Source organism: Stegodyphus dumicola, chromosome 1 (assembly GCF_044657685.1).
Source record: "Stegodyphus dumicola isolate Sdum_Otavi_A_Nest chromosome 1, ASM4465768v1".
NCBI classification, from domain to species: Eukaryota; Metazoa; Arthropoda; class Arachnida; order Araneae; family Eresidae; genus Stegodyphus; species Stegodyphus dumicola.
Window position 1 is genome coordinate 83,173,007 of NC_140768.1, and position 20,766 is coordinate 83,193,772.

General features: G+C 30.5%; 1 protein-coding gene across 1 annotated transcript in view; it reads right to left on the reverse strand.

The window, feature by feature from the left end:
• Positions 1–11,948, reverse strand: part of LOC118184289 (cytochrome P450 4c3-like) — a 162,302-nt gene extending 150,354 nt beyond the window's left edge. The window contains exon 1 of the mRNA XM_035353940.2: positions 11,575–11,948. Within this exon, the coding sequence (XP_035209831.2) occupies positions 11,575–11,833 (259 nt within the window). The 5' untranslated portion in view covers positions 11,834–11,948. The remainder of the gene's footprint in view (positions 1–11,574) is intronic.
• Positions 11,949–20,766: the final 8,818 nt, after the last annotated feature.

The following is a 20,766-nucleotide window of genomic DNA, read 5'->3' on the forward strand; positions in this document are numbered from 1 at the left end:
TATTATATATATATATATATAATAGCCTTTAACAACCACAACAAAATAGAAGTTGCTAATATCTACCCCACTTGCTTAAAATTAAATAATACAAATACAGTGCAACATAATGTAGTTTACCTTGACTTACATATTATTGATTACACTTTTATAAAAGTTTACGACAAGAGAAGAGAATTCACTTTTTCTACACTAAAGTTAACCAATTCAAATATTTCCAAAAGAATCATCTTAAACACAATTTATTCACAGCTACTTAGAATAAAAAGAATATGCAATACCACAAAACACCTTCAAGAAGAAATACTTTACTTCGTGACAATTTTGAAAAATAATCTAATACTTCATAAAATAATTAAAAATACATTAAAAAAGCTGGCATTAGCCTTACCAATTTTTAGTTTTAGATTATTTGAGTTAGATAATGAAATTTTATACTTAAAGCCCAATGGGACGGTATAAAGTGGATAACCAATTTAAGGATTTAATAGATTAGCATCAGAACTAATCCTTTAAACAGCGGATTGACTTTTACAATGTAACAAATTGTTATAATTTAGAAAACACAAAAAATGAGCGAATAATTTAGAATGCAGTTTTATTACAAATTTTTCATCGAGTTTTGTGGTAATATAAATTTTAAGTTGTATCTCAGGCTTGTGTTTGACGTTTAGACAAACGAAATAAAATATCTCAATTTTAAAATTTATAATTATAGATTTTCTTTGTAGTAAATCTTGTAACAGATGTGAATTCCATTTGTTAAACGACGAGTATACGGCAAAAAGGCATTTTGTGCTTTCAGATACATGAATTAAGTGATCATCCATTAATACGGAGCAACAAGATTTAGAAGGCATAATATTACACATCCGCCAAGCCGCCAGAACGTTTTGTGATGATATTAACCAGTTCAATGATATCGGCCGAACTCACAAGCATTTCTAATGAAATGGTACCGAAAATCAGTTTTGCTTACAAATCAGTAGCCTGCAAAATCACCAAATCACTTTGAGAATTTTGTCTTCCTCAGCTAATTCTTCGGAAGAATTTACGATAACAGTTGCAATTAAGACCATATCGTTTGCAGGTATTGCAACATTCAAAAAAGGACATTATATAAAGCGATAAGAATTTTGTAGTCGCATGGTAAACATCACAAGTCGATTGATTATTTTATCATCCATGTTTTATCGTGGAAACGATACTTAATTTTTACAATATGGTAAACTGGCAAAATGCTTGGATAGGGGACATGCGAAATTGCCACGCTTTCTTGAGCAGAAACGGGATTCTCCAGAACTACAAATTTTCCCCGCTATTTCATAGGAAAGAATAATATGTAGGCATGTTTTTTTTTTCTTTTTGAGAACGCTGTGCTACGTTTATCGTGTCTTGATATGGTGCGGTTGTAAATTTTTTCCTCAAATGTAAAATATTCCACGAATTTCATATTTCATCAAGATGGGGCTCCATTTAATTGGCCATTGAGACACTTTGCTACTTGATGACAAACTCCCGCATCAATGGATTGATCAACATGGTGAAAATAATTTAACGTTCTTCAAATGCCACAAGGATCTCCCGACTTTAAGCAAACTAATTAATGTTTTATTTTTCTCTATATATTAATTTTCTCTTCTAACATCCAAATTCTCGGTTATGCTACTTTAATTTGACTTCCAAAGAGATGCTACCAGCAGTTGAAATCGCTAAACACTGGTATTTCGGCCCTGGTTCAAATCCTGAGAAAGGACTCTTCCATGGATGCTCTCGTAATTTTCGTTATCAGTAAGATGGGCACAAAGCAATTTCTTTAAGGCTTAGTTCAGACGACAGTTTCGTGTTCGTGGTCACAAAGCTTTCTGGTTTAAGTCCGTAAGTCCGTCCGTAAGTTTCGGTAATTCATGTTCTTTTCATGTTGAAGGCAATCTAAAGCCGTATTATAAGGAAAAAAATTAAATCAAGTTCATTCTAAGACATCAATCAAGTAAAAGCAACTTCACACTATGAAAGACTTCTGAAGCCGTTTTTACTTGTTTTACTTTGCAGAAGCAGAGGAAGGGGGAGGAACTGAAACATAAAGGACTTAAGGACTCTTCCAACTCTGGTTTGTTCATATATTTTTTTTTCCTCTTAGAGAAAGTTATAAAAGCTGCAGTGAAAATCTTGTGTCATTTTAAAACCCATCCACATTAGTAATACTCATTTGATTGTGTTTTAAATTACATAAAGAAATGATAATGGGTAGAAACTAATTTTATATATATATATATATATATATATATATATATATATATAATTAAGTCCGCCACGAAGATAATTACCTACATATAACTAACAGATGGAAACTTTTAATCAGTGATATGATGAACAATGGAAATTTAAGTTATAAATAAGAGTTGTTTTAACATTGAAAAAAATTTATAACTAAATTATTATTCATTTTTTAAAAACATTATAACATACACTATTTAAATACAAAAGAAGATGATTTTTATGGACATATGAGTAATATATGTGATTATTGTTTGTTTTTGTTTCAAAAAATGTAAATTCTGTGATATGATATATTATTTCCATCTGTACATTTTAGTGAAACTAGTCCATATCTTTGGCTTGTGAAGCGTAGGAAGCTTAGGATAATGATAGGAGGACAGGTGAGGGAAAATTTTATCGTTACGATTTATTTCTGTTAATACGTTTATCAACCTATACTCTATAATTTTAGCAATTCGATAACTGTAAAATCAGCAGATATTATGGCTCAAAATCGATAAAGAGCAGAGCTGTGCTACTTCTTTCAAATTTAATTATGCTTATTTTTCTTTCAATATTATTTTTTAATTTCTTTGAATCCAACCAATATATTGAATTTTGTCCTTCCGATTATTAATCTTTAATATTTTGTGTACTTCGTTATTTCCTTCCACATTAATATTACCAATTTTATATCCTTTACACTTTTGTAACATTTTATTCAGCTCTATAGTACACATTTTATTTTTAAATCGCAAGTATTTCCTTGCATTTCCATCAAAATCTCGGCAGGCACATTATTTTATTTCAGAATCTTGTTTCGGAAGTAAAAAGATCTTTTTAAATTTAATTTTACTTGATTACACTTTATCTTATTTCTCTTAATGTTCTTTATCTATTTGTTCATTTTTAAATCGTTTGCTTTGTACATCTTACATTCTTATTTATTTCTTGCATTGTTATATCTTTTTTTAATCACTATTGTTAATATAATCGCCATAAAACTTATGTTCTCACTCTTTTTTTTTGTATTTTACATAGTATAAAATAGTGCATTCAAGGATGACGAAAGTTGTCAAGGAAAATAATCCGAAAAGAAAGGTTTATAGAAAAAGACACGCACTGAAGGACTTAAAGGTGGCAGTGAAAAAAAAAAATTAAGAGATGAAATTACAACTAGACAACGATTAAAATCATGAAATAAGTTGACAAATTTTGTCGAATTAAAAACAAACTTCAGTTTATCCACTGTATTAAAACATTTTCTGAGTAATTTTAGAAGATGAAAGATTGAGAGATTGGTCCTTACGCTAAAAATGCTTTCCAACAATAATTATTTTCACAAATTCACTAACGAAGGGTTTTTAATACTAAGAACTATCTCGATAAATATCAGATATATTTTAAAATGTTATTTGACAAGTTCTTGACCTACTTAAAACTTTTCATGATTTTAAGATTTATTATCAATTAGGAGTACATAGTGTACTTAGCAATGTATAAGGGTAAAATTAATGAGAACTGTATATTTCCAGTCAAACAAAATACCGTTTGATTCATTTACTTACAACTTAAACACAATTTTACAATAATAAATAAGTTGAAGGTATGAAACAAGTAATTTTCTGTTGAGACCAAGCGATTCTGCTACTAAATTTGCATTTTTGAAAACTGTTCCATTTGAACTTTTTGTGATGAAGAACCCTTAATTACTAAAATTTTTCACGGTACGTGTTTCATTTCAATCCTAGAAAATTCGCGATACAGTTGTAAAATTTAAGTTTTAAGGCAACACTTTACTATCGTTTTATGCATCATGTGATTTTCTTTAAAATTACATATTTTCATACTCTTAATATTAACTTAAAAAAAGAATTCTACCGTTCTCTGTAACAAATGCTAACGTTACTTACCTTTAACTTGTCATTAGCGCTTCAGACATCACTCTCTTAGATGTTATTTTAAACTCAACATGAACTAAAGACAAAAATTTTTATCATATATAAATCAAGCAAAAAACATAACTGTTTGGTAGTTTTTGAAAGTATGAACATGGATGAATAACAAATCTGCTAATTCCAGTCCCTTCTACACTTTTGCCAGAATTTTTACTTGCTGGGACATGTTTGAACGGATGTTTTTATGTTTTGCTAAATATTACATCATGGCCTTTTGAACTCGAAGGCAATTCTTTTAAATAAGATAATTAGTACACAAGCCAATGCAAGTGATGAACTGTCTGCAGAACAGATTGAGGAAATGGCAGGGTATGGTGAGCAGTATTATCTAGAACTTACGTATGTCCTACTTGTCACGTAATAACAAGATTAATTTAAGCAATAATCATTAAAATAAAATGAAAAACAGCTGTATTTGATCACAAATCATAATTTGTTGTGCCAAAATGAGAAAAGGCGCAAAAACGGGTATGATTGCCTAATATTTATGTTATTCATTTGGTTTATTTGCTAGGAATTGAATTCGGGTCAAATTACAAATATTCAGCGTTGTTATGCATTTTGTCATTAGTGAGGCAGAATGGACTGCCCTCGCTAAGAATTTTATAAGAAATACTGGCCCATATTTATTTTATATATTAAAAACATGAGATCTCATGCAGTCAGCTCCTACAGTTCTCCGCCCACTAGTGACCAAGCTGAAAAGTCGTTGGACACTGGCAATTTGATCTGGGATTTGAATTCTACCATATGGGCTAGCTGCACGGACATTTTCGTAGTTTTCCCATGTATAATGTGTATACGAGCCAATTTCCTTAGACGTTCTTCACGAAGGATATCCCTCCTCTTAGACAGATAGCTCTCGAGTGATCTGCCATAATTAAATAAACCATACCGAACATACATTTCTCCAGAAATAGAACCCAGAACGAACTACCAGTGTAGTTGTTTTGGGCTCCTTCTGTGATTGAAATTGGAATTTGGAAATGATTATGCAAACGATATTAATGAGTAATATTTTAAATATATTACTTTTAAACTCAGACAGATAAAAATAAAAGAATTTCACATGTGTTAAAATAGAAACTTCAGAAAGTTATCATCAGATTAATTTATCTTTACAAGATTTTAATACTAGTTATAATAAGATTTTAATATTAGAAGAAAACTAATATTATTGTTTAATAGTACAATTTTGAAATTTTTTGCGCTCTTAGATAATTCTTTTTTTTTCACAGTCAGGTCTGAAAAAGCTTCTTTTTTAGAAATGGGATTATAGGGTAGTCATAAAAGTGAAAATGCGAATTAAATGTGAAGTAAACACTTGCTATGCCGTAAAGCAATAAGAATTTTTATAATTATGTGGAAATTCAGTCAATAAAAAATTTATAACTAGATTTTTAACACTTTTTAATTTTCGACAAAACATTCCTGTTATTGCTTTATACAAGTATAACAAAATAGTGTACTTTTTAAAAACGAAAGGTTTTGAAGATTGCTTTACACAATATTCTGTTACTGCACATGATAACGTAATTGTGCATTAAAGGCTGCAAAGTTCATTTTGCATCCATTCAAGAGCTTTTCTTTTTTAAAAAATCATTTGTTCTAGAAGCTAAATTTGATCAAAATTATATAAAAGAGGATTATTTATTTTATATGTGCCGCTCATCTAAGGTTCTATTTCTTTAACATCATATTTTGCATTAGTTTGTTGTGGTATTAATTGTAAAATTTATTTTCATGACGCCACTTAGTGAGAAAAGGTAAGATAGTTTATTTTTTTCATTTGATATTGTTCAATTGGTGTTTGTCGTAGGATATCAAAATTCCAACACCAACTGAAAAAAGAAAAAAAGTGCCTGGAAAGATATATGAGCAATTATGAATCGAAATTCAGCTGAAAACACGTTTAACTAGTAATCATTTTAAAACAGTGCCTTGAAAATTAAAGTAGAGGCAATGAGAGAGAGGGAAGTAAGAGTAAAGAGAGAGAAAAACGAGGAATACTCTCTTCTACTCCCCTTTTTGCTCATTCACGAGGCAGAAGAATAGCTGTGTATTTGGGGAAAGATTTACCTCTTAAAATATAGAAAGTTTGGACGAACTCGTACACCGGAATATAAGAGCAAGCATAATATTTTATTGTGTGTTTCATTTTAATCTTTCCGTTGAACTGCGAATTTGAAAAATTTAGGTGTTGTTGGAATCCTACAGTTAGCCTGTCGAACCATTTTGAAACCGGATTTGTTTTTTCCTTCGCGTATGTGCTCAATACTCTAATAGGCCTTACTTTATTTCAAACTTCTCCATTTATATTCTACTTAAAATATACGATTAATTTCCTTTTTGATATTGCTGTATTCATTATTTAAGACGTCAAAAGACAATTACCTAATTTAGTTTGCTCTTAAAAACAATCTCCTGAACTTATAGTTCTTTGGTATAATACAGGATTTATTTAAATTTCATGAATTTAATTTATGACCTATTAATTCTCATAATAATTCAAACTCTTTCATTCTTACTGAAATTAGGATTGTTAAGAATAGAACATAAGAAGGCAAGATTAAGCATATGGGCCTTTTAAATATCGTTACGTTACTTTAAAATAAAAAAAAATCGGAAGTCTCGTTTTGAGTCAAAGTCAAAATAATATTAGAGGAAAAAAACGTGTCGAAAGGCGCAAGTGGCTGGAAAAGATTCTCTTAAATACTCAACTCTTACGTCGCATTTTCGTAGAAGGAAACTTTGAATGTTGGTTTAGTTGGTTTATTCGATTATGGCAAACATTCGTGAGCTATCTGCCTAAAGGGAGGGATGCCGCCGTGGAGCACTTTCTAAGGGAAACTGGCTCGTAAACATGTCACACATAGAGAAAACAAAGAAAACGTCTAAACCTCGGATCAAATTATCAGTGTTCAGGGATATTATCTCTCGGCCGCTGACGAGCACCAGAAATTTTGAATGTCCATTGTGAAAATGTGTATTATCTGATTGACAAGTATGATTATGTATTGTATACAGCGCTTATTCCAGCTCTGTAGCATACGGACAAATTTTTAAAATAAAACACAACTGCTACTATAAATGTACAAGAGAAACGATTTTATTGTTTTCAAAACTGTAAAAGGCCATGCAGCCTGTATGTGTACTGGGAAGCCAACAATTTCAGATGATACATTTTACACCGAAATTCACTTTATTGCAACGAACTGGAAGAACTGGAATCCAGCTGCCAATGCTCTACATATTTGTTCATAACATAAAAATTACAGATATTATCGAACAGAAAAATTTTCTCTCCATTTCTAGAAATGTATTTTTTTAGTCCAAAGGGGCTTTGTTCCTCAAGGACTATTATTTTCGCTTTGCGATTTTGCATTGGCTCAGTATAATTGTCCGTTTCACTTTTTAAACTGTTGCCACCAAATGTTAGAGTCCTGCATTATATTTGAAGAAATTAAATAATGAAAACTCTGCATAATAATGAAAAAACATTTTTATCTCCAGCGCATGAAACTACCTATCGGAAATTCTAAAGGTATGCTCAGTTTAAAACTATTTTGCGATATTGCTCTTGAACTGAATTTTATGGTTTAAGTGCGAAGAACGTTATATTTAATAAATAAGGGTAACAAAATTTTTTTTAAAAAACGCCCCTTTGGACGTAATTTAAAATCGAAAACCTTTCAGATTTTTATTTTTATTTTTTTAAAGTTTTCTTACATTTTTTTTTTTTTTTCCTTCAACTTCAATTTACTTAAAATACATTTTTTTCATTGCCATGATATTCTTCCTTCACTTCCCCAATTAATTTTTGCATATTGTCCGCTTAGTCTTTAATTTATTTCATTGCTATAGTTAGGTTTATCATTGAGTGCTTTTCTAAAGGTACTTCCTGAGGAGATTTAGTAATCACTACAGTCTTTTAAATTACACTGACCGACTTTGAAACCTGTATTTACGTCCGTCGTCATTTGAGTAATCCCTTATAATTTCGCTCCTAATCTGCAACAGAGTTAGTTGCCTTGCAACATCAATGAAATTGAAGCACATTTACATTTAATCTAGATGTGGAAACAAAACTTAAGAATGATTAGTATGTAATATAAGTTCATGCTAATCCCACACATTTGTTATCAGTCGTTAGATCAAGAAAGACATATAATGATAGTGTAAGAGACAGCAGTTTAAGAATCGATTTATTTTGCTTAGATTCACAAAAACCTTAAAACATAAAGTACGTTAAGAAAATATTTTAAAAAAGAAGGAATTGCAAGCCTTGAAGCTATTACTTCAAGAAAACTGGCGAATTCCACTACATCATCTCAGCTCTGACAGGTTGTCATTTTGTGGGATGATAGCTCTAAGAACTCAAACTTGTAAGTGTTAAATGTAATGTGCTGTAGGAAAAATATTAAAAAAATAAATAAATAAATAAATTGAAACTACACAAAAAAAATCTGTCAGTCATTGACTGAGTCTTGTGATTTTATATATTGACGGTATTAAATCTCAAGGATACTCATGATCCTAGACCGTAGTTTTCGGAAAACGTAATAAATAAGCAAACATTTTCAAAACCCGTGGATATCGAATACGAAGAGAAAGCAATCTAATGACATTTAAAATTAAGCAAAAAAGTAAGCAATTTGTTTTAGCCGATGAATAAATAAAAGTATCTTTATTTCGAAGGAGGTCAGACGTAGGCTTTCTTCTTCAGGAGCCAACAACAATTGCCTAAATTTTATATGAAAAGATGCCTAAAGAGTAAACGCTTTGAAGCCAGAGAAATAATTTCACTCGGATGAAATGTTACATTTACTTTTTATGAGTATCTTTTAATATTATATTAGGAACTTGTGTTTGCCTTTATGAATATAAACTCTTCCCAAACGATGGTTGATACAAAACAGAATTGCTTCTGTCATGTAATTTTCTAAATAATTACTTTTTTCAGTTTGCTTATTAATAGGTTTCGGTATCTAATTTATTACATACAAAAATTACTATGATTTATTTAATTAATCTTAATTTCTTTCCTACAATTCTGAAATTTGCAGCCTTCGAATCGTTTGTTTGACCGTATTATAAATAAATAATTAATATTCATAGGCAATGGTCTGCATTTGCAGTTCAACTGATAATGCATTTTGGACATCCATTTCCGATTAAATCTTCTTTAAAATAATGTATGGAGTTTTCATGAGTATTATTTCAATACTATGGACCAATCTGTAAATGCAAAATTAGACTATTTATATGATCCCTATAAAAGTTCAAATTAGTAAAATGCTCATTAAGCCTGAGAGGAAATAGTTTATATTTCAGTTCTTAAAATAAGTGAAAGATAAACTATTTCATATCTTACATGGAAAATCATCAAAGGCACTGTTAATTAACATTTTCTTGGTCCCGGGGCAAATATCATAGAAGTTTTTTAACCCAACATGAAATTTTGGATTGCCAAAGAAGAAGGCTTTTGCATTTTAGTTTCTTTTCTAAATCTGGTAGAAAAATATTACATTTCGATCCATAAGAAACAAAATGTCAATCATTTTGCACTGGAATATTGCTGCAAATTCTTCCTTTAACCGTATTCAAATATTCATACTCAAATTACACCCCAAGCGGTTAAAATCACCGACCTATAGTAGTTATAACCAGCGCGAACGACCTGGCTGTATGCGTGCTTTCGTTTGAATGGCCTGCCTATGCAACATGCGCAGGAGTCAGTTTCCCTTAGAAGTTCCTCCACAAAGACATCCCTCCCAATAGATAGCCATTATGTGCATTGCGTTATTAAAATAACCTAACTGATTTTATGATTTATTTCAGTAAAAACATTTAAGTTTCTACAGTTTTCTTTTGCACGCAAATTTGTCGTCGATTTCCTGTGATAAAAGGAAATATAATAAGGTGAAGTAAAAGAAGAATAAATAAATAAAATTAAATTGCAATTTAAAGACTTCAGATCATCATCTCTATCTCGAATAATTATTTTTTTTAATTAAAAATATCATACAAATACCTCGCTTCGCTTCCTTAATAGAAATAATATTTATTGCCAATTCTTAAGATTAAATCTTTATTACTGAATAACGTTTTGAACGTGAAATGGCCCGAATTGTAATTATGAAGCCTAGATAAGATGACATTTCCTGTCATTTACTTTCTAAAGCTGATGAGCAAAATACATCTATAGTGTTTAAGAAAAATAGAAGGTTTTATACAACTTCGATTGGTAAGAATGTAGTCTCACAGTTTTAATTCTTATTTGTAATGGAAATGATTATAAAGTTAACTGAAACCAACCCACTCTTTGAGATATTAGAGAAAATATTGTAAGAAACATTTCTTTTGATCCTTGAGCTCATAAATCATATATTTGGTAATTTATTTCACGAAACGTGTACATAAACTAATTAAAATAAACAATTCATTAAATTAGTTTATTTAAAATTCCTTTTGAAATTGACTATTCCTTTTAAGACATATTTAGATTTTAAAAAAAATTCGATCGTCTCCACCTCCCTCCGAGTAGAGAAAGCAACTGCATTTCGAAAACAAAATATTCAATCATAGCTTCAAAATTTCTTTGCATAAGTAAACTTATATTAAGGAATTAGAATAAAAATTGTAATTAAATATGGCCAGTTAAATACAAAAATCTTCCAAAAGCCTATTTAAAAATACCATATTCAGCATATTCTATTTAAAAGTAAGAATAGCGATAGACAATACATAACTTAAAAATGTAATAAAATTATTACAAGAGAAAAATTATTTTAGTCCTGCAGCTGAGGAAACCAAATTGAGACACTATCATTTGCTTGCTGTTAAATATTAAACACCGAGTTTAATATAAAAAATTTGAAATCTCTAAATATATAAATCAACTTATATTTTTCCTTGCTGTCGAAAGGTTTTGAAATGGTATTCCTTGTTGCGAGATTTTGTGATATTATTATTATTCAACTTATTCTGTTAAAATGCGCTTCATACCATGAATTACATTGATATATTTTTCAAATACCCCATCACGTTTCACTAAGAGTATTTAAAAGCAATAATGAAATTAAGGAAACCTAATATGAATTAAATGCAGCCTATATGCTTAAGTTAGAAGCAGAAAATAATTAAACTTATTTAAAAACAAAACTACTTTAAAAACATAGGGATGATCTTTATTAATAGAAGTCATGCACTTCCGCCTGACATACAAATTTGCAGTTTTTGAGAGTATTTAGAAACTGGCAGGCAAATGAGCTTAAAAAATTCTTTATAAACTTAGAGAAATGTGAACAATATAGGAAGGATGAAATGTATATGAAAACAAAGTTAAAGAACTTACCAACATTAAAATGTGCAACTTTGTTTTGAGCGACAGAGCTTAAGATTACCATTCCGGCAATAATTTGAGATAGCAGAGAAATTGAGGACCCAGGAGCTTTCCAGAGAATACTGACTTGAATTTTATAGTAAATGTAATACCAAAGTGTCAATATAAATAAAATGGCAAATATAAATGCTGTCCACCATAAAGATCTATAGGAGTAGTCCACTGCAAAAGAACTAAATCGTAATGGATTCAACACCTTCTCCAAAGCCATAGTTGACTTTTCGTGTGAGCTCTGGAGCCAAGAAAATCGTTCAGATTTATCTCCTCATCATGCGACTGAAGCACTCAAAATTCGGATGCTAACTTTCCTTTTCCGATGTCTACAAAATCGTTTAAGAAAGGCGCTACCCGCGTTCTAGAGGCACCTGATGGCGCGACGCATGCGCAGTTACTTTGAGCCCTCTTTCTCCATCTTTTCCATTGCTTTTATCTAAGCAGGAGGTGGTAGATTATTGCTTTGTGAGGTTTTTCCTTTCGGAATTAACAACTGTGACAAATCCGCTTTCAGTAAAAAAAAAATCAACAAAATGAACCAAATAAAAAGGAGTTCGAAACGAGTTTTGAAAATGTTAACAAAACAAAAATATATCAGTAATTATTATGAATACATCCATAGTTCTATGCCTCCAGATTGTTAAAGAAGGCACACATTGGTTAAAGCTAAATATTTAACAGCAGTTCGTTCTGCATCTGATTTCTTGAAAGAGAATGAAAAGACAGTTTCAAGAATCAAGAAAAACCTAGCAGGCAAATGATAAACAATAAAATGAAGTATTGAAGTTGACGAAAGCTGGTGTGTACAACTACGTACACAATTACCGCATGATGTAAATACTTTTATTGAATCATAGTTTAAATTTAATATGCTTTAATATAACTTTCAGACGCCTTTTTTGTAAAAAATTTAAAATATACATTTTGAGGAAAGAATAAAAATAAAAAATTCTCTTGATAAATAAAAGTTGATGATTTTCGGGAAATTAACATAGTTTATTTCACCTTTCATCATACCAATTTTTTACATTTTACTGAATTCTCTGTTTTTCAGGCTATCTAATGCATAGATAAGCACAGATAACTGGAAAACAGAGATAATACAAAATTACTACTAACTTATAGTTGAGCCGCAGATATTGTACGGTGTACCTACAATTAATAGTTTTAAATATTTTACTATACCTACAATTAAAATTAAGTTTATAGAAAAAATATTTTATAATCCTTTTGTTTATTTTAGTTCTCAATATTTATAACTGAATAATGTCACAATGAAATTATTTCAAAATATTATATTTTCGAGCTTCTCTGCTCTGAGGAATGTGTTCAGTAGGCTCTGGTGCTGTTACCGCTTCATCAGCCAGGCAAAATCGGAGATCGGATTTCTCCATAAATTAATTTTTCTATTTCATTCCAAATCTTAGCAACAAGACTCATTGCATCAACAAGCAAACGTTTTTTCACAGTATATCAAAAGTTTTTCATCTTCTCAGAGTACTGGTCTAAGAATGTTCAAATTATATGTAATCCATGCACTGATAGTTAATTGGAAGGTCAATGCATTTATTAAAACGAATTTATCATATCTTAATACTTAAAATTGGTATTTCATTCAAAATGCCTACTTAGATGCCTATATTTTGATAAATTCATGTTTTAATGCTTTACTCTTCAAAATATTATGTTTTATAAATCAGGTATTCAAACATAATTCCACTTAGAACTGCATCGTCAATCGGCAGCTAAGTAAATTGTTTCTTTTTTTTTTTTAAATTTAGGGTACAAACTAAAAATATTTAGTAATGTATCGAGTTATACTTGTCCATGCTGGTTGCTGATTTCCTCAATGAAACAATCTTATGCTGAGGAAAACAAAATCTTATATCATAACTGCAATTGCGTTTAGGAAAGTCCAGAAATAAAGATGAAATACATATAATTCCATTATCATTGGGTACATAATATTAAAAGGTTATATGAGATGAAAAGGAGTAGGTTTCGTAAATTCATTTCCGAAACAAAATCACATAGTACACGACGAAGTCACTAATAACGCTGCAAGTATCAAATTCAAAATATATCAGCTCAAAATTTGCTCTAAAACTGCCACCTTTTCCACTGAGGTAAACAGCAAGCGCTTTGACTTCTTTCGTGTCTGCTCAGCCTAACTATTCTGTCTCACTCACTAGCAGAGGCGAAACTTATATATATGTGTGTGTGTTACTCACACCAATAATATTGATAATTCAGGCCAACCCAGGAATCTTTAGTTTTCACCAATTCCAGAATGTTGTACGGTAAATACAGAGTTGGTGTCTCCAGCAGTGTGTCAAAAGTAGCCCACATAAAAGCAACGAATAAACACGCCCTATTTCTGCTATTAAATACACTAAACAGGTTAATACTCGGTTAGGTTAAAAGTGCAAATCTTCTAAATTACCTGTAACAAATATATCAAAATAGCACTTTAACGTTTAACTTCAACGAGCATATTAATCCATTACCTTAAAAGCTGCAAAAGCAGCTTTTGTACACATTTCTTAAGCATAATTCCAAATTACTAAGTGGGAAATAGACGTGTAATTCATCTAAAATGATCATACTCATAATTTCATTTGCAACACCGCTACTGAATGCATTACATAACCAATAATCAAATTTTTAATCCTTCAACACAAACATACAGTAATAATGTGTTACTTCCGGTTATTTCTTTATTACAGTATATACACTTATTGCAATTCCATTAAAAGTGAATTCAAACAAACACTTATTTATAACTATCGCAAATTTTTGGCAAGCATGAATGGCTTCAATGATTAGTGAAGGCTGGCTACCATGCATTTGAGACTGAAGTTCTAACACCTGATAAGGTACCAATATTTATGATTTATGCAGAAATTTTCCGCAAAGGGCACTTAAAATGCTTTGACTCTTAAGTCCTGTAAAGAAGCTGGTACAAAAACAGGAGTGAGAGACCTCAGATACCATTTTCCTAGATTTTCTAGATCAGAATTTTTATGAAGTTGAAAAATTCCTTCTTTCAGTGCGGGTACCCAAATCTTTGGGAAATACTTAGTGATGCAAACTGAAAATATACAAATTATATCCATTTCAGGTATGGCGCTTACTATGAATACAAGATACACCAGAAAGAAAAAAAGGGAGGTTACTTCATTGTAGTTATCTTAAACTCCATAAATAGAAAATTTCATGTACAATAACATAAAAAAATTGCTGATGCTTTGTTCGCTAATATTTCGGTGTTTTGTGCTACATTTGTCACAAAATTGATAAAGTTTGATAGATTGCCTTTATAACAATTACACTCACCACTATTATATGCAGATATTTCACAAGCTATTTGTATGTAAACCATTTGTATGTAATTATAATAAAATAATCGCATAGAAAAAAAGCTTTAAATTTGTAAAAAAAAAATCTGGAATGCTTCAGATTTTAAATTACGTCCAAAGGGGCGTTTTCTTAATGTTTTGTGTGTTACCTTTATTTATTAAATATCATGCTCTTTGCACTTAAACCATAAAATTTAGTTCAATAGTAATGTCGCAAAATAATTTTAAAATAAGCTTATCTTTAGAATTTCCAATACACAGTTCGACGCGATGAAGATAAAAAGGTTTTTTCTCCCCCGTAGATTGTTGCCATTCCTTGCTTTTAAATCGTTGAGTTTGTTACTCAAAAGTTCGACTTGTTAAAGTTTTACAAAATATGAAATCGATAATAAAACAAATTCCAAATTTCAAATTTGGGATTTCAAATGCTCATTTTCGCAGTAGGATTACGGCATTCAAAATTGCATGGCTCTAGATACCGTTGTTTTATCACAATGTGAGAAATATGCATACATTTATGCAGATTTTTCATTGTTTAATTTCTTCAAATATAATGCAGGACTCTAACATTTTGTGGCAACAGTTTGAAAAGTGAACCGACATTTATAGGAGTCCGACGCAAAATGCCAAAACGAAAGTAATAGTCCTTCGGGACTCAGATCCCTTTGGACTAATAATAAATTTAAAATAACATCAAATACAAAAGAATATACACAAACGGCGGCATAAAATATTAAAAAATAGTCTGCAACGGATCTTTTAGAATATAAACAAATCTGTTAGATCGGGAAATAACTATAAAATTGTACACAAAATGCAAAACAATGTTTTGATTATTTTACAATAATTCATAAAGCTTATAATTAAAAACAATAGCGAGCGCATTAAAGCAGATAAATATTCGTTATTTTTTCGGTTTCATAGTACATAGGAGGAGTATTATGTTAGAAAGATCTCCATCAACATATAATCTCTCCAGGTAGATAATCATTGTGTACTTCACCATAATTAACATCTATAATCTCAGCCACATGATAACGCATAATTTTACCCGCTAAATCAAACGCTGTTATAAAGATATTACTTAACAGTAGTTTAAAGAAGGATGGAAATTTAGAATGAGAAGTAAAAAACTAATATTCAGTTGATTTTCGCTCTTTATAACAATTAGATTCATTGAATATGTTAATGCTGGAACTTTTGGAGATGGCAGTAAATTCAGTCTTCTCCGCAAATACACTAGTCTCATTACGCAACTAAAGCAATAAGGATACTATCGAAAAGTAGAAGTAATTATTTAAGTTGATAATAAATGTATGAAAGAGCTTGATCACTTTAAGCATTATATCTCATATAGTCAGCCATTGCCCTATTCATGCATGTTCAAGAAAGTTAAGGAATGAAGTAATAAACCAAAGATAGTATTCATGACTAGAAGACATTTTCACGAAAGGGGTATGTATGTGATGCTACATCCCTGATATAATTACCTATACAAAGAAAAATTCTGTTTCAAGAATAAACAAAACTTTTGCAAGTTTGAACATTTTCGTGGGAATTTTAAAAGTCTAGGAGAAGCTCCTTCGTTGTTATCTATAGATAATGACATAATCCGAATTAATTTCCAAAGAAACCAATAGATATTCTTATTACTATTAAAATCATAGCCAACCGTAACCGTATTAAAATCATAATGTCATTGCATAATTGTGAAACAAAATTCTGTGTGTTGTGTGAGGAAGTGTATCATTGGGAATGCCTAGAAAGGTGTTGGTGAAAAGAAATGGGATGAACAATGCGGAAAAGTACTTTTTCTAGCAGTTTGCAATAATCCAGCCGAAGATTCACCCAAATTGCCAAAGAGCCAGTTTGGCATTAACAGCGGTTACTTCATTCTAGTGTACTAGGGAAAATTTATCTATAAATGTTAATAAGCTTCTGAAAAGAAACATTGTAGAGACCCGTCATTGCCGAACTAATCGGTTAAAAGTCGCAAAGCATGACTAAAGCACTTTTCATCCCGCCCCCAGAAGAAATTAAAACTTGTTAACATGAGAGTCATCAGGGCGCGACGTTCGAATGAAAGTTTTAATGCATTTTAGAAAAAACGCATCTCTTTTGCGAACTTATTTTCAAATAAAAGCATCCACTATTATAAAATAGGGACATTTATGCTATTATAAAACAGGGAAATTTATGCTGCTTCAAAATATATGACAAATTGTGCCATATGGCTGGAAGAAATAAATATATGGAGGTTTTCAATTTTTACTTAAGTATGAGATTCAGCTTATCCTCGAAGTTTCCATAAGTGCAGTTAATATTTTGATCAATGTTTAAGAAAGTTTCGATTTGGCCATAACCTAGCTAACTATTAGAAGAGTGGAAAATCAGCTATATTAAATTTACGACGATATGAGTTTGAAAATATGCTGCAGGAAAACTTAAGCGTAGCATCTTTTCAAAAAATGAACAATGACTAGATTAGTCATTATAAATAAATATATAGTTTTTGAACTGTAACTGAATTTGCAGAATAATGCAAAAGGGGCGAAGAGAATTATAGCCTTTTGATTTCTTTGATATGACAAAGTAGAACTGAAATATTCAGTGCAAACATTTGTTTAATACAGTGAGCCATGGCAGGGAATTGGAATGCAGGCTTCCGTGAATGAATGTAAAGTAAATCATATTTTGAAGCCAACCATATCTCACAGTGAACTCACTGTGATTCACAGTGAGAAGAATAGGAAAATGAAGTCAGTAATCAAAATCTTCAAAATCTTAAGATATTTCTAAAATGCAGCGGTTGATTTCTGAAGTGTCGGAAGATATATTTGTCAGAAGTCTATTTCTTTTCATAACTGCCCCTGGAAGACCGAGAACACGATATAAGCAGGCATTAAGAACGTGCCATAAGATGCAATAGAATACGATATGTAGCAATACTTCAAGGAAAGGAAATTTCCTGTGACTAAAATTATAAAATTTAGGATGAAAGATAATGTATTAAGGCGACTGCCTTTCTGTTTAATCAAAAATTCACGAGCTGATAAATCAATTTTTAATTTATCCCACATCTATCATTTACGTCACAGACGACGCATTGTTTTAAATGTGAGAAGATTTGCCATAGCCAAATGAACTGCTACTATCCTACAAGATGCTTTAAACATGCTGGAAGTCACAGAAAGTTATTTGTAAATTCCCACTTGAAAAAGGTATTAAACCAACCTTATCATTTGGATACAAAGAGCATATAGCCAGTTGTAAAGGTTGGGCTACATTCTTTAAATGAAACAATTTAGGAAAAACAAAACTTGAATTTAAAAAAAATACCGGGAAACATTCTTAATTTTGGAAAAAATACAAATAGAGAAATTCTGAAGTCCAAGTAAGGAAAATATCTGAAGAAAGACCAGCAGAAGTTTCAAATGAAATTTCATTTCTTTGCTCATCTGCTAGGACAAGACTATTTTAAACATCATTCACCTGACAAAATAGCTGAGAACTTTTAAGACTGCACTTGATTGATGACAGTAGCTAAATTCCTATAAATATTATTACTTGCATTTCTTTAAAGACGGCTAGAGCTCTGGAATAGGCGGAGGTAAAAACAAACATATTTCAGAAACTCGAACGTTGGAAACATCAGTTAGCAGACAGATGGCTTAAGTGCTCAGTCCTGGCCCACACATGAGGAGACTTATCATAAGATGAGGCTATAGATTACAGAGTTAGCTAAATTAATTAAAAATAACATAGCATTTCTTTCAATAAACCGGTAAAATCCCACCCTTAAGTTTAAAACCATCAAAAGAGCCAATAAAATGAATAATGCTGCTGACATTGACTTACCACCCATTTTGAATCATTACATTAACCATTCATCCAGGCTCTTTTTTACTACTAAATTAAAGAAATTTGCAAGTTGATCTCTTTTATAAACTAATGTGAGCTTTGATGCCTGGAACCTAAGCATGAGCTGTTAAGTTGAATTTGAGATCATTTTTTACAACAGGCATCTTCATAATTATAAGAGAAACATGCATTCTCGTGAGTTTAAAATCATCTGGTTTTTCCTTCAATTGGCTGAAATAACCGCAGAAAGATTTTAAAATAAGTATAAATAATTTCTGAGACTTTGTAGCCAGTTTATAAACTGGCATTCAAAACAAGAAACATTTGTATACAAATGTTTTTGATAATAAAAATGGAAATCCTAATTACCTCTGTTTCTAAGACAAGAAATGATTATCATATAGGTCTTTCATAAACATGAAAATTTATCCACATCGCCGTACAATTCACTTTCTGTAGAAATTAAAAATTCGTTATGAGTGCTTAACTGAATATGAGAATTTTTTCAGTCATTTGAGAAGTAAAGATATGAGAATAGGGGAAGTGTTCTTAAAGGATGAAGAACCAGTTACTCCGGAGTGCAAACCCCCGATTTATAACACTTCAGAATTTAGAATTTTGTAATTGAAACTGGCAACCAATTTAACAAATGTAAGCGTACATATAATTTATTATAAATATATAATACACACATGAGAATTTAGAATTCCAGTCAGTTCTCTGCTGTATTCTAAACTTACGTGCTAAGAAAATAAATAAGTCGCATTAGTCGAAACAGAAATCTTTTTATTTTTATATGGAATTAGCATTAAGAAATATATGTGTGATAATAATCAGCATTATAATAATGGTAAATATTCATAAAATGTGAACACCTATTTCAGCATCATGTGCCAAAACTGATGAACTGAAGAAAGAGAATCAATGTGATAATGCACTACAATTATTTATAGAAATACAACTTTTCCAGGAAAACAACCGATTAGCACATTAAGGCAAAAATGTTTGGGCTGAAAATTAGCAAAATAAAAAATCCTTGCATTTAAACGTGGATTTTCAAACCTCTGTCGATTTTCGAAGTGATCAGGCACAGGCCCTTTTTCGTCAGGAGTAAAATAATTCTTCGGAGTTTTAGCAGAATGATTTCGACGGATTTATTGGCGAAGACGGATGTGCGCCTGTTCTGGAAAACACCCAATGAGCTATAATTCAGAGCTTTAAGAAAAGTAAATATTTAGACCTTTGAAGCTACTTCAAACTAATTGAGGATAAAAACAACTTTTGAAATCAACATTAATCATATTAATATTCTCATTGGGAAAAAATTAGGATCTATGTTTAACTTATTATGGAAGTTTCTGATGTTTTACAATACTAAATTACAAAATTTTGAAATTTAATCCGGTACTTAAATCTAATTTAAACTTTTTTTCATTTTGCTTTTTTTGTATTAATTAAAAGGATAGGTGTTCATTTATAAGTATGAATTATTGTAAAAGTGTGAACAAATAGTTTCTAAAACAAATGTTATTTTTAACCAAAAAATAATAATTTAAATAATAAAAAATAAATAATAATAATTTAAATAATAAATTTGAAAAATAAATGGAAAAAAAAGGCATTCAAATTAAGATCCTAAATGATCTAGTATTTGTTTGTTTCCTTTCGACAGTTATATCAGAAAAAATATTTTATCGTAAGCATGTGACATGCTATTTGAGTTTAACTAGCAGTTAAGACTTTAAATATACATATAGTATTATGTATGCGCAAGCCTATAATCCAAATGTATTGTCATTCACTCAAAAAATATTGCCAAAATAACCAAAGTTCAGTGAGGTGAATGCTCTAAAGAATAGCAGATGAAAGAAGTATGATGCACTGAGGATTTTGATATGTATTTCCAGTGGTAATACTTTAGATATGTAAC